Source organism: Rissa tridactyla, chromosome W (genome assembly GCF_028500815.1).
Source record: "Rissa tridactyla isolate bRisTri1 chromosome W, bRisTri1.patW.cur.20221130, whole genome shotgun sequence".
NCBI classification, from domain to species: Eukaryota; Metazoa; Chordata; class Aves; order Charadriiformes; family Laridae; genus Rissa; species Rissa tridactyla.
The window spans coordinates 15,227,524-15,242,260 of NC_071496.1; the positions used below are offsets into that span (position 1 = coordinate 15,227,524).

Genomic DNA, 14,737 nt, shown 5'->3' on the forward strand with positions numbered 1-14,737 from the left:
TGTGCACTGCCACCATGTTTGTAGCATACAGTAAAAGCACAGTCGGTAGCAGCATAGACCTGCTGCAGGCTCCAGGCCAAGGAGTGCAATGGATCATGTCTTGATTCTACAGCCAGAAATGACAATGGCCACACATGCACGTGCCAGGCACAGCCAATGAGAAAGTGCTGAGGGAACCTGGACTGTTCAGTATAAGGAGTGAAGACTGTGGCCATGAAACAGTTAAAAATCCCTCTCAACAAAAAGAGAAGAGCTGCCCCACAGAAGAGAACAAACTGCTTCATCTGCACAGTGAATGGGAAAGCAAGGGGACCTGCAAAACAGATGATGGGACAAAATAGGTGAATGCTAGAATTAGCTGCTGGGGGAGGATTTGGACTCTCTAGTGCTGAGATTTAAACTGGACACACATCTAGGAGGAGCTTGATGAGTACTGACTGTCTTGGTACTTCCTCAGCCATCCCCAATCCTTTTTGATCCTGCACATCAGCTGACAGGTCCCACACCATCTGGATGCTGTACTTGACTGGAGCATCCAATGCAGCTGGGGAGCTAGAAACCCTCATTACCAGAGCTTAAAGTAACTGTCCTGTCACTCTCCTCTCACTTGAGGCTTAGGGGTAGAAACAAAAGCATCAGCCTGGCAGGGACCTGTTCTGTGTTAAGGAGGAGCAGTAACAAGCATGACCATCTAGGAATAGAGTACAGCTCATGAGCAGTTCAGCTCCAGCTTCCACGCTGAGGGGTTGGCACAAGCTCTCCAAATCCATGGCTGCGACAGGAGGCAAGCCAGGAGCCACAGGTTGTACTGCTATCAATGCCTTCTAGCCTCACCCCACATCTAACCCGTCATCTCCTGCATGTCTCCAGGGCCAGGGATTTATTTTATTTTTTTTTTTGCATCTCTCAGCTCTCAAACAGTTTTGGTATAAGGATCAGTAGGATGACAGTATAGTATTCACATGCCTTTTAGACTCTCCTCTTCCAGCATCCACAAGCATCAGTAATGCCTACTACAGGGAGCAGAGATGGTGCAGCTGGATACTGGATGCATAGTCTCCCACAGCTTGCATACAAAGGTACAGTTTGTCCATGACCATGGAAACTAGCATCTCAGGGTGAGGCTAAGTGTGAAGAAGATGGGGATGCAGAAGCTGCTTTTAGGCACATGATTTTAACCTCCAACATAAAGCTTAGATCTCTTAGGGACATTCCTCCTCTCTAAAAAATAACCTTCCCAATTCTAGGCAGGGAAGAAGGGCAGCAAATAGGACAGCTGGACAGAGGCCTCACTCTCCTGTGCAATGAAAATATGGGAGAAGATCTAGTGCTACAGATGCAGTTTTGATACATAAGGTCTTCCTGAAACCCTTAGTCCTATACTTAACTATCTACCTATAGGTAGCTGTGCTGTCCAACACTTCTGAGAGGTATTCCCTTCTTAGAAAAAGTGGTTAAAAGGAAATTCTTGCCTCAGAACAAGTGAGGTACCAGAAGAGGAGGTACAGGAAGGAGATGCTTTGAGGAGTGTAACAGTCCTAACTCTACCATTAGATACATTTCTTATGGAAGCAAAAAGTGTTACTGCAGCTGTACAGAGAACAGGACTGAAGCTATGAAAAACAGGAATAAGCTGAGATATCCCTTGGGATATCAATCCGCTCACTGGTGAAGGGAAAACAACAGTTCACTTTATTTCCTTTGAATCAGTCACGTCAACACAGAGGCTGGAGGGAGGGAGAAACCTAGGCCCACTTGCTCTCAAACTGCCCTGGATTTACTTGCAATGGGTTGATTAGCAAATAAAGGAAACCATCAGCCAAGCCAACACACTATACAAATACATTTTACTTAGAGATAGCCATAGTAAGATGCACAAATACTTTTTGTTCACCAATTTTCAGATCACACAACTTCAAGTAGTAGAAAAAACAAACTGCAGTTAGTTACAGTCATCTATATAACAGGGCAGTAGTAAAAGATCCATTTGTCAGACTACAGCATGGTTAACAATACTCAGGTAAGTACTCTAGGTATTTAAAAAGTGGATGGGTCATTGCCACATACACTAACATGCTTTTTCAAAGAGCAACATCTTTCTGGCATGTGAACACAGTAACCTGGTTAATGCAAGATGGAAAATCAGGTTCTTAATTTTATCTGGAAATGTATCTATTAGTTTTCCTCCAAACAGGCAAATTAAGAGTTATTTGTGACTGACACATAGAAAGCAATCTGTAAAAAATCACTGTTACATTGTCCATGTAGTCAAGCAACACACAGATGACCTAAATTGATCAGTTCCAGCCTACACCTTCACAGCTCTTCTACCACAGTTGTCTTTAAAAGAGTCCAGAGTACTTGATTGCATTTAGCAAGCTGGCAGAAGAGCTGTAATCTGAGATCAAAACTCTTGCACCCACACAGAGTTCTTCCACATGAGAAGTTTCAATCCTCAAATTTCAAGAACCCCATGTTCCCCCTGCAAGCACATCAACTGGATCACGTATTGCTGGGTTTACTTTTAAATTCACATCTAAATGGAGGGAAAGGTAGGAAGTGGTGCTGATCTGAGAGAGTAGCTGCATTGGTTTAAAGTTGTATATAAAACACGCAGAACCTGGACTCTTCTCTCCAGTCTCTCTCTCTCAAACCAAGGAAGTTCAGCAGGTTCCACTGCTCAATGCAATCCTCATTTTGCTTTTAAATAGGGATAGTGCTGTATGGTGCTTGGGAAAGACCAGTAAGGACTGTTGCATGGATGATTACACATAAGAGCAAGAAATGAGTTAAATCAGTCTTCAGTTAAACTTCTTCCATTGCAAACAGAGACAGAGACTGACTTGCGCACTATAGCCGAGAGGCACGTTTTGCACTGATGAACAGAAACCCCCAGTTTACATTGCAACTTTCTGTGGATTAGAACACAGACAAACCTCCTGTTAAAGCAGTTTTTTAAAAAGAAACCAAAAAACTCAATTATTGCTCTTTTATTTAAAATTCTTTAACTGCTCCCTCACCTATTCTACCCAGAGATACCTTTCCACTTGTGTGTATGCAGCTGCTTTTCCTCCCCAAAACTTGTGTAGGAGATCATTGTTTCTGTGCACCTTGGAAGTAGACAAATAATTCTGATGCCTCACAGGGTGGACCCCTACACCACATTCGGGAGACCTGAAAAAGTCAGTAGGATTTTGTACATACAGAGTGAACCCCAGAATAAACAATGAGAAAAATAAAAGCCACCAAATGGAAATAGCCAGCAGTACAGGAATCAACTCTGTCACGGAGCAGGTATGAGTTTGGAGCAAAGTCTTTCAGACTGAAAGGGAGATACCAGTCCAGGGATATCCAGGGCTGAGTCTAATGAATAGGGAGACTGTGAGCAAGGCCCCACATCAACAAGCTACTGCCTGAGTAAACTGGTTAAACAGGTACCCCCCCAGCTTTACAGAACTGGTACCTGAACTAGTAAGCCATGAGAGGACAGGGAACTTGCTCAAGTCCCAAGGGGTAGAGGGTGGTGCCCAGTGACGGGACAAGAGGTAATGGGCACAAACTTGAGCATAGGAAGTTCCACCTAAACATGAGGAGGAATTTCTTTACTTTGAGGGTGGCAGAGCACTGGAACAGGCTGCCCAGAGAGGTGGTGGAGTCTCGTCTCTGGAGACATTCAAAACCCACCTGGACGCATTCCTGTGCAACCTGCTCTAGGTGACCCTGCTCTGGCAGGGGGGGTTGGACTAGATGATCTCCAGAGGTCCCTTCCAACCCCTGTCATTCTGTGATTCCGTGGCAAGATGGGAGCAAGGCCAGGACAAGAGGCTGAGAATGGAGACACGGTACTTTGAACAAGAGTGACAGAGCCCGTTAGAAGTTACTCATCCAGACCTTTTCATAATGGTCCCACTATCACACCTGCACTGTGAGAGAAGCCCAGAGGAGCCAACTGAAGCTGTAAATTCCAGCTGGCCTGTTACACCCCTGCATGTACAGCTCATGCTGATTCAACAACCAACCAGACGGAGAGAGCTGCAGACAAGGCCCTTTCACTCCATCATCCCGGCAGGAAGCATGTGGATGTGGCTGGTGGCAGTTGTAAAGCACACTAGTTGTAGTCAATCACAAAAACAGAGACAAGTGCATTGGTAACCTTGAGTGATGAGGGGGAGGAGTGAGTGATCGCTGAGGAAACTGGTTCTTCCCCATGCCATCTTCTGAAGATGGATGACCAGCAGTTTCATAAGCTCTGGGAGCAATTAATCTGCAGTCACATAGGCATACGGCATGATGAAGCAGATCCTCAAGGCTTCAATTGCTCAAACACTCCGCTACCAGCTCATCTCTGAGCATAGCCAGCCTTTGTCATTACTGCTGGCCAAAGCTCATTATAATAACTTTTGCCTTTTGAGCACAGAGTTAGTTTAGCTCATCGCCCTACTATAGCACAGATTTTTCACAATCCACCAAATACGCAAAAGACAAAAAGGTCTGTGGATAAAGCCTTTAAATGGGATCAAGTCAGCAGAAAGTCACTGATGCACCCTCCTGGTTTTGCCCTCAATGAAATCTTTAGTTATAACATTGAGTAGCAGCTGAAGATGCCAGTTCTCTGGTTAACTAAACCACCACTGATCAGTTTAACAAACACACAGGGCACCTCCACTTCCTGATCTGTTGACATCCACTGTACATTATGGATGCAAGAGAATTTCAGCTTCTGTAGACTGCACAGGAGTGGAGTCTTCACTTCCAAGGCAGCCAGCCAGCCAGCCACTGAAGTTTATGGTAATAGCACAAAGTAATCTTTCTACAGTGGGCTACAGGCTTTCTTTTTATTATCATAGAATCATAGAATGGTTAGAGTTGGAAGGGACCTTAAGGATCATCTAGTTCCAACCCCCCTGCCATGGGCAGGGACACCTCCCACTAGACCAGGCTGCTCATAGCCCCATCCAGCCTGGTCTTGAACACTTCCAGGACTCAGTGTTTTTCAGACTAGGGAAGCAGCTTTGAACTGACTGTTAAAGGTGAACTAGGAAGAAATGGGAGAAGAGGAAGGTGCTAAAGATTACAAAACAAAGTTAAACCAATCTGTTCTACTCTGAAAAGTGACTGTGATAAAAACAGGACCTTACTGAATTTGAAGAAACTCCGAAGTTTGCAAGAACTAGAGAGAACTCCATATTAAGTCTGCACTGGGGTACAGAAAGAACAGATACAGTTAGCACAGGAAAGATACACATACATTAGAGCTCCTTGACCATGTATTAGTGTCAATACGCTGATGACTAATCGTGCTGATTCTAAAAACAAAGGCCATGGATCAACAAAATGCAGTACTGCAGTTAATTATGGATATGCGTGCCTACTGAGGGCCACAGCAAGTGAAGAAGTGTTCCTGTTTCCATGCTCTTATGAAGAAATTAACCTTACAGATGGGAAGGGACATCTCATATCAGTCACACCATCCTCTGCTATCTGCATAAGAGACAGAAACTCAGCCCAGTTTCCAGATGTCAGTTTGAGTTTAAGAACAAAGATATCCTTTGCCAATTCAGTAAACAAAGATAAATATGTAATGCCTTTGTATTGGGGGGGGAATCATCCCTTTTCAGAGAGTTTCACATACTATCTGCAATTTCCCACTGTTCCATTTGCAAGCTGCATCAATAGTTTTGAACAGTTTTACCTTACAGTTAAAAATGTGCACTCTAACATTTGAAGAGAGCTGTTCCTACTTCACTTAACATCTTCTGTGACAGTTCAGGATCCAGTGCTGTTTCTGACACAGCTCACAACAGAAACAGCAAGCTGAGAGAGGCTCTGTTAAATGGGTGGAATTGCAAGAGTTGTTAACAAACATCAAACCCTGGATTCAGAACAAAAGCCAGCAAGTATTAGCAAAGGCCTGATTTTTTTGTTGTTGTGGGGTTGGTTTTTTTTTCTTTGCCCCCCCCCCCCCCCCCCCGGCTTTGATCTTACTAAATATATTTGGAAAAAAACCACATTAAAAACAGTTCACTGTAAGACATCCTACCCTCAGGCAACAAGCTGTGATCACCACGCGTTTTAAAACACCTTGTATAGTTTGTGCATCATATATGTCATAGGCAATAGGGAGATCCAGCATTTGTGTACGCATTAACATACAAGCAAGCACTGATAAATGTCACAGGTAAGACTGATCCCAAGACAAACCAGTGCAATGATTTGTGTCTACACCACATCCTAAAACAGATGGAACAAGTCATGAGTAACAGTACAAACCTGTCACAACTTCAACACATACATCTTGGAAAAAGACAATGCATGTACCCAGCCCTAAAACAGTGACAAGTTTCTGAGATAACTTTACAAAGATCAAGGTACCAGAAGAGGAAGGCACATTAACCTCTGGCTGGTCTGTTTCAGTTTTATTTGTATGAGTCATAGTGATTTATATACCCTGAGACTGTGAGAGGCCTTGAGAAGGAAAGGAGACCAGGTGAATGGGCAAAGAAAAAGTACAAGTTTAATGAGATTTTAAGATTCAGCACCTGAATTTTCCCTTTTAATAAGGGAATCTAGAAAAGCAATTCCTAAGAAAACAACATATTGACTCCTAGATTGTTGTTATGAGGTCAAAGAATCAACATCTAGGACTACAGAGGCATTGCACTATATTGCAAGGGTTTTTACACACCCTCTCAGTCTAATGACCAGAATGTGTATACAATCAAGTGTTTTATTTGGTGGGTTTTTTTAAGTACAGAAATTGGTCAGGTAGCCCACATTTTCTCAACTCTGCCAACCCTGGTACCCTGTTTGAGATCTGTGTGCACTTTCTTAGACCATACGGCTCCCAGCAGGATACTAGAGGGAAAGGCTGTTAGAAAATGGCACTCAATTTTTAATTGTGAAGATTCCTTTCTGTCAAAAGCATTCTTCTAATTAGCCAAAGTATCACATGGTTTTGATAATGAAACCCAGCATCACAAGCAAAAAGATACTTCTTAATTTAAATCCTTGAGAATTAACATTGAGAAACAAGAATGACAGGGATATCTACTTGATCTCTCTGAAAGCGAATAAAGCCCTTTCACAAGTACTTCCTGAGCAATGAAACTCAGCCCAGTTTCTCTCTCCCTTGATGCCTGTGGCCCAAGAGCAATACCAAACACTGTTGGGCTTTCACCTTGTCTCTTGTGCCCTCTTGCCCATCCTCACCACACAAAGTGCCCACTTGCAGAGGCAAGGGAGAACATACGCAGGAGATCCCTTCAGACAAGATGTGGGTGTATTCTCCTTTACACTCTCCCTTGTCTGCAACACGGACAAATTCCTGGTGTCTGTGCTTTGAAGACTTTAAAATAAGTTTCTGAAGGCACTGCAGCACTCAGAAATGCATTTTAAGTTGAGGTCACACCATGAGCTCTGGCTGTGGGGTGGCCAGTAGTGCACACAGGGATTTTCACTTGGCTTTAAGCTAGAGTGTGTGCCTGGCTAGGATAGGAGTCCAGAGCTCAGCATGGGCTGGCCAGAGGATCAGCTCCACCTGCATCACACACAGCTCTGCAAGTGTTCCTAGGACTGAGCTGTACCCCAGTTCAGTAATTTAGTCATAGCAGCAATTATGACAAAAGCTAATTAAGAGCCTCTCAGACACCTTGGAAAAGATGATGCTGCTTTGCCAAGATGCAGTAACTGACAGCCCATCTGTTCTTGGCTTCTTGCAAACAAACAAAAAAGGTGACCTCTATGAAGGGTCTATGCAAGTCTGCTTTATTTCACATCTGCACCAGGTGAGGGACATTAATTCACAAGGGCAGTAAGTGCATCTCATCTGAGGGGCAGAAATTAATACACCAAACCACTGCTCCACATAGCTGGATCATAACTTTAATCTGTTAACTCTGCAGCTGCAAGCTATATACAAAGCAAGTGCTCAAGTGAAGGAAGAGGATGAAATTCTGAAGAATAACTGATACATAAGTATCTTAAACCTTAAGATACAAAAAGCTGCCAAAGACTTGAAATGGAGGCAGCAAATATATCCCCATAATAAAGTTCAGGAATCCCCCTCATTAAGGGAGTCACAGGAGTCACCCACAATGTGAATGTAATCTTTGTGAACAGACTAAGTCCAGTAAGATCACTGGGCACTCTTGCAATGAATCTTAAAAATGGATCTATGTGAAAAATGAACAACTGAGACTAGGGACAAACACCTATTAACTATTCTTTGGTAATATACTCACCTTGGACTAACACCAGCAGCACCGATGAGGGAACCAAACAAATGGACTCACTTCTTCACAGCAATCCCAGAAAGCACCCAAGGAGAGCACTAGCAATTCTCCCTGGCTGACTTAACTGCACAAGAGAGAAAACCATAGGAATTACCAGGAATAAGGTGTTTGGTGAAGAGGGTGAGCACCACCCTCATTGCTATGCTCAAGCTAACACTGCAAAGTAGCTTCTGCTTCCTTAGGGATGTCCATCACATAACACCCAATTGTTACTGAGGGATTGCTACCCGGTACTTACAAGCTGGGTAATATCAAACCCATAATTAAGTCACTAGTTTGATTACATGTGATTATGAATGTAATAAAAATGTAATACACAAAGATACCCAAATTAACATGGTTGTCTACTGAAAAGAGCTGAGCAGTAAAGTTAACTGCTTCCTACGCTCACCAGCAGCACAAAAGATCCCACGTGACTGAAAAGTCAATAGCAGGAAGAAAAGTTTGAAGGTCTGTTATGATTAAAGTTCTTTTCTCTCTTCAAGTGCCTAATGTGAGATAAACCAGAGTCTGTTTCCCCCCCCCAGGAATAGACTGTTGCTGAGTAATCCTCCCATTAGTGAAACATGTACAAGGGCAACTGCCCAGTTCTACAGTCTGAGCCAGCCTCAAAGGTCTACCCAGTTTAAAATAAAGCAAATTGAAGGTCTCAAGCATAGCTTGACAAAATGTCAGCACACCCATTTCTGCTCAACAGAGGTCACCTCTACAAGTACAATATTCCTACAGTAAAGAATGAGATGATTTGGGGTGGAGGAGTAGACCTCAAACAGACCATTCAGGAGGGCAGGAAAGAGCAAGGGAGGGAAATCATTAAGAAACATTGGAAAAGATAAGATGGCCTGAAAATGTGAATGCCACTGGGCCTCAGCAGAGCACAGCGAGGCATTCAAGAAGCTACTGAAGTGCAGTCACCAGACTGAACTCCATCCATCACAGGAGTATATCTGCCATTTGAACAACAGGGTGCCCCCAACTCACCTCCATGAGGAGCCAAGACTCCCTGCTGTACAGCCATTCCTGCACTTAAATAGTAAACCCATGCTTTTCTCACCATGATCCTAGATTTCAATTCTGATATCTAAACCAGTAGGGCAACAAAATCAAATCAAAGGAGATAAAGCTAGGTTTTCTTACATTTCTCCTATCACTTATATTTGGACAGTTGGCATATCATCACCTTTCTCTGCCTCAATTTCTAACACTGACTGGACCAAAAGTGACATATGACTAACCACAAAAATATTCTGAAACTTAACGTCTGTATTGCTACAAGCATTAAAAACCACTGAAACAGGCTAGAAATTAAGTTCTCTCTGGCCCAATTTGTTTGCGTGCTTGCAGCACTATCTAGTTTGTTTCCAGTTTCTTGCGGGGCTTTTCATACAGCAACAAGGATGGCTCCCTCCCCATGAGAAGTTATCTTTGCAAGAAAGCACCCCGAAAAGCAGAATACACAGAAGCAGGTGAGACTTGAGGAATTTTATATTGTTGTCCAGATTCTTCTGAGAATTGTCCAAAGCTTCCTATGCAGAAAAAAAGGGATGAAAAGGGCACTCACACAACCAGGCTTTAGGACCACACGTTGAGGTACTTGTGGAGATCAGTCAGCAGAGAAGGACGCTTCCCAGGGGTGCCAAGGTGACCTCCTCAGTAACCTAGAGACTCTGCAGAAAGATCAGCCTCCGTGTTTAGAGGCTGAAGCTCAGTCCATACAAATACCCTTTTTTGCCCCCTTACCCAGACATGGAATATGCTTCAATTAATAGATCAACATCAGGGCTAGGATTTCCAGACCAGGAATTTACCTTTGGCACTGGTGGCATTAAGTGCCTAACTAGTAACTGTTGTTTCATCAGAATCAGAAGGCACTCAGACTCAAGTGCCTAGTTTCTTTGGGAGGGGGGGAAGCACCTCAAACCAAACCCAAATAAAAAAAAAAAAACTAACCAGAACACATTCCCTGTGACAGAGTGATCTTACACAGTAGCTGGAAGAGTAATCCTAGAAATATACATCCTGCCATACTTCACCAAGATTTGTTTTTCTCTGTATACTTCTACTTTTCAAAACCCCTAAAATAACTGTAGTAGTATGTTGCCATCACAGAACACAGGCACAACAACATCTTTAAAAAACAATGAACGTCTCTAAATAAAATTTGAGAGCTCCTTTGCTACCCCATGGTATATAACTTGCCCCTTTTCAGAGAAAAGCCTAAATAGTCATGCACGCAGTGCCATGAACTGATTCAGTTTAAGCAACCAACCCACAAGGGAAGTAGACTTATGAAATGCTGCAAGAAGATCTGTTTGTGAAGTACTTGTTGTCAGTGCTCAGTAAGTTATACTTCTGGGACAGATGGACATCTGGGAGAGCTCTTCTCTTGCCAGGATTTACACCTGGATGGGAGGGAACTGCACTCCTTGCAGGATTTCCATCCAAGTCTCTAGTATCAACTGTAAATTAAGCCTGAGTCTCACTGCTCGGTGTTACTGATGAAAATATTGAGTATAAAGATGAGAGGGACTGCAAGGACACATGCAGTCTGGCAGGAACTGTGTAAGGGACTAGAGCTACTCTACAGCGGTGGCTGTGATGTCCATCAGAGACAGGAGAACAAAGCATGTCCCAGCCTTGCCTTTTTTCTCACCTTCAACCAACTGCCCATTTGGCATCAAAGCAGTGAGGTACAGGCACGCTCTGCTCCACTGGTGACAGGGGCAGGGGAAAGGCATTCATCCCGGCAGAAGACAGAGGCATCAGTAACAATCTGAGAGTTTGGTGCCTGCCAAAAGGCTAGGAGAAGCACCCTGGAGTCCTACATTTTAGCTAAGTATTGGGTAAGACCATCACCCTGGAACAGACATGCTTCATGGCTGGACCCAAAGGGCATCGGACCTATTCTCCCCACCCAGTCCCACACGAAGTTCAAGGGAGTTTGAATGCAGAAGACAGCAGATTTGAGACCTGCATGGTTGAGCAGGGAGCTTCTGAAAAAGCTCAAGTGGAAGAAGGAAGTTTACAGTAAGTGGAAGAAGGGGCTGACCACTGGGGAAGATTACAAGAATGCTGCCAGAGCGTGCAGGGATGAAACAAGGAAAGCCAAGGCCTCCTTGGAATTAAACCTGGCTAGGGATGTCAAGCTCAACAGGAAGGGCTTCTACAAGTATATTGGAGGCAAAAGGAAAACTACAGAAGTTGTGGGCCCACTGTTGAATGAGACAGGAGCCATGGTGACGGAGGATGCGGAGAAGGCAGAGTTACTGAATGCCTTCTTTGCTTCAGTCTTTACTGCTCGGCCCAGCCCTCAGGAGTGCCAACCTTCGGAGAAAGTAACAGGGAAAGTCTGGACAGAGGAAGACTTCCCCTTGGTTGAGGAGGATCAAGTGAGAGATCAATTAAGTCAACTGGATATCCACAAGTCCATGGGTCCCAATGGGATGCACCCGAGAGTGCTGAGGGAGCTGGCGGAAGTCATTGCTGGGCCGCTCTCCATCATCTTTGAAAGGTCCTGGAGAACCTGGTGTTCCCCAGGGGTCAGTACTGGGTCCAGTCCTCTTCAATATATTCATCAATGTAAGAAACGGACCCTGACAAGGGGCAGAAGGGCCTCCAAGCCTTCAATGGAATGCCTCAAACACTTGCAAGGAAATAAATAATGCAGGCCTGGCCTTCAAAGAACTGATAAGGCTCACACTTCTGGCACCTGAAAGCGTGGGAGAACTGTCTTGTGAAGACAGGATAGTTCTGCCACTCTCGTGGTGAGCTTGCTAGTTCTCAGTTCTCGAGGCCATTGTGTCCGATGAGTGACCTTTGCTTCATTATCCACGAAATGCATATGAAAGCGCACACCCCTGCATATGCTAACGAAGATTATAGAGATCATGCTAAACATGTATGACTATGGCACTCGTCTCTCCACCCAAATCATGCTACATGTCACCTGGGAGAAGGGAGAAACCTGAGACGAGGCTGTCCTCGGCAAGAGGGGTGGACCATGCTCATTCAGCAAACATAAAAGGGGAAAATAAGTGCCCCTAAGGAGGGGAACAAAGAAGAAACAAAAGAAGAAGATTGTGCCTGGGAAGATTCTTCCCAAGAAAGAAGACCGTGCCTGGGAAGATTTTTCCAAGAAAGAAGAATATTATGCCTGGGAAGATTCCCTGGAAAAGATGCTGGAACCAGGACCGGTGATCTCTTTTTCTCTGTCTTTTCCTTTCTGTATCCCTCAGTTTAACTGTTATTTAACAATTCTAAGAGAGAGTTGTTAAGTAACGACCTTGAGTACTGCTTGCCATAAGTTATCCTATACCTGTTGTTAAGTAACACAATGTATACCTCACCATTTGCCATAATTTGGTATATACCTAACCAAGTATCATGGCCTTGTTAAGACCTATACTAACCATTTTGTGAATCACAGAATGGTTCGGGTTGGAAGGGACCTTAAAGATCATCTAGTTCCAACCTCCCTGCCATGGGCAGGGACACCTCCCACTAGACCAGGCTGCTCAAAGCCCCATCCAGCCTGGCCTTGAACACTTCCAGGGATGGGGCATTGACAACTTCCCTGGGCAACCTGTTCCAGTGCCTCACCACCCTCACAGTAAAGAATTTCTTCCTAATATCCAATCTAAATCTACCCTCTTTCAACTTGAGGCCGTTACCCCGTGTCCTATCACTCCACTCCCTGGTAAAGAGTCCCTCCCCATCTCTCCTATAGACCCCCTTTAGGTACTGGAAGGCTGCTATAAGGTCTCCCCAGAACCTTCTCTTCTCCAGGCTGAACAACCCCAACTCTCTCAGCCTGTCCTCATAGGAGAGGTGCTCCAGCCCTCTGATCATCTTCGTGGCCCTCCTCTGGACCTGTTCCAACAGGTCTATGTCCTTCTTGTGTTGAGGACTCCAGAGCTGAAGCTAATAAATGTTTCTATATGGAGCCTGAGATTTATCTCACCTTAGTCTGTGCTGTTGGGAATTTACAAATCTGAAGTCGCTTACCCCCCCCTCTTTCCTGAGAATGGGACATTTCAATAAGTGACATGGATGAAGGGATAGAGCGCACCCTCAGCAAGTGGGTCTTCTCTGGAGACATTCAAAACCCGCCTGGACGCGTTCCTGTGCAACCTGCTCTAGGTGACCCTGCTCTGGCAGGGGGGTTGGACTAGATGATCTCCAGAGGTCCCTTCCAACCCTGTGATTCTATGATTCATGTCCCTAACCCTCATTTCCTCTCAGCACCTCTGCAGGCCCTCAATGTTGTATCACCCTGCAGAACAACCTATGCAAACTCCAGTTGTGCGAGCTGATACCTAGGATAGGTAGAGAAGGAAAAGATGATCAATTTTTGCTCCTGGCACTGCTGAAAACTACAATTCAAATACAAACGCACTTTTGAGAACTCCTGCGCTTCTGCAGTTTGGGCTCGATGGGCAATACCCCTGGGGAATCTGTCCCTGGGCTCCAATGAGTACAGCTCAAAATTAACACGTTCCTCTAAACAATTTCATTAGACTTGTACTTTTAAAAATAAGATCAACCCAGGCCAGGCCCTGCACATAAAGTAATAGCTTATCTCATAAATATTTTTAATATTTTTTAATTACAAGTAGTCCTCATTCCAGGTAATGTAACTGACACAATGTATCTGCAGACATGCAGCCCCTAGACTTTCACAGAAAGCTCAGAAGCAACCACTCTATAAGAAAGGAATCCTACCTCACAGCAAAGCAGGGGAGGGGGCACATGGCCAAGATAGCCTAAATGTGGGGGAAGAGTCATTTGGAGTAAGTACAATATAAAAAAAAAAAAAAAGAAGATTTCAAAACCCCTTCGTATAAAGGATCAAAGAATTTAAAGCAAAAAAAAAAAACACACACAAAAAAAAACTGGTTCAAGAAGATGTACAAGACTGTTGGAGACCAACAGAAAACTCCGCCAAAAAATAACTTGCATTTAAATCAGAAATCAATGGCATCACACAATTTTGCTGTTAAAAAAAGGGAAAGAGAAGTGGAAATCTGTGTAAAGATCAGCATTTACAAAGAGTTATCATTAGCTCCAGAGACCAGCATAATTCCCATGAAGTCCTGATGGAAGAGGGCCTCCTGCCACAAAGAGTTTCATTCCAGACAAGTCGTAGCAGTGGGTGTAAACAGCATTTGGGAAGAAGTTTACGTCAGAAAAATAATTCCTCCAGGTTTCATCATGATTCTGTTAAAGGAAAGTTTAGATTGTTATTGTTGCCAAACCAACACAAGACCTTATTTCACAAAAGCAGAATGTAGCTTCCAGAGCCTAAAAAGGGATCTTTTCTGTTAATACTCCCTGAAGCTTTAGATAGATCAACTTGAAAATACCAGAGTTGCCCTGAACCTTTTCCTGAGACCATTTGGACCAAACATTGGGGGGAGGAGATAAAGGGTAGGGAAGATATCAAGTTT

At 44.0% G+C, this 14,737-nt stretch overlaps 1 protein-coding gene across 9 annotated transcripts in view; it reads right to left on the reverse strand.

Moving 5' to 3' along the window:
* Positions 1 to 1,866: 1,866 nt before the first annotated feature.
* LOC128902083 (DDB1- and CUL4-associated factor 12-like) overlaps positions 1,867 to 14,737 on the reverse strand; it is a 45,605-nt gene continuing 32,734 nt past the window's right edge. For 4 of the 9 annotated variants that reach the window (XR_008463617.1, XR_008463615.1, XR_008463616.1 and 1 more), the window contains 3 exons: positions 14,363 to 14,507; positions 8,241 to 8,355; positions 1,867 to 3,174 (listed from right to left, as the gene is read on the reverse strand). Coding sequence is in view for 3 of the 9 variants with exons in the window: in XM_054184437.1 (XP_054040412.1) it covers positions 8,330 to 8,355; positions 14,363 to 14,507 (171 nt within the window). In the remaining 6 variants the exon portion in view is untranslated. Of the gene's footprint in view, positions 3,175 to 7,116; positions 8,356 to 13,419; positions 14,508 to 14,737 lie in introns of those variants that run through there. The other 5 variants (XR_008463614.1, XR_008463613.1, XM_054184438.1 and 2 more) reach the window with 5 other exon arrangements.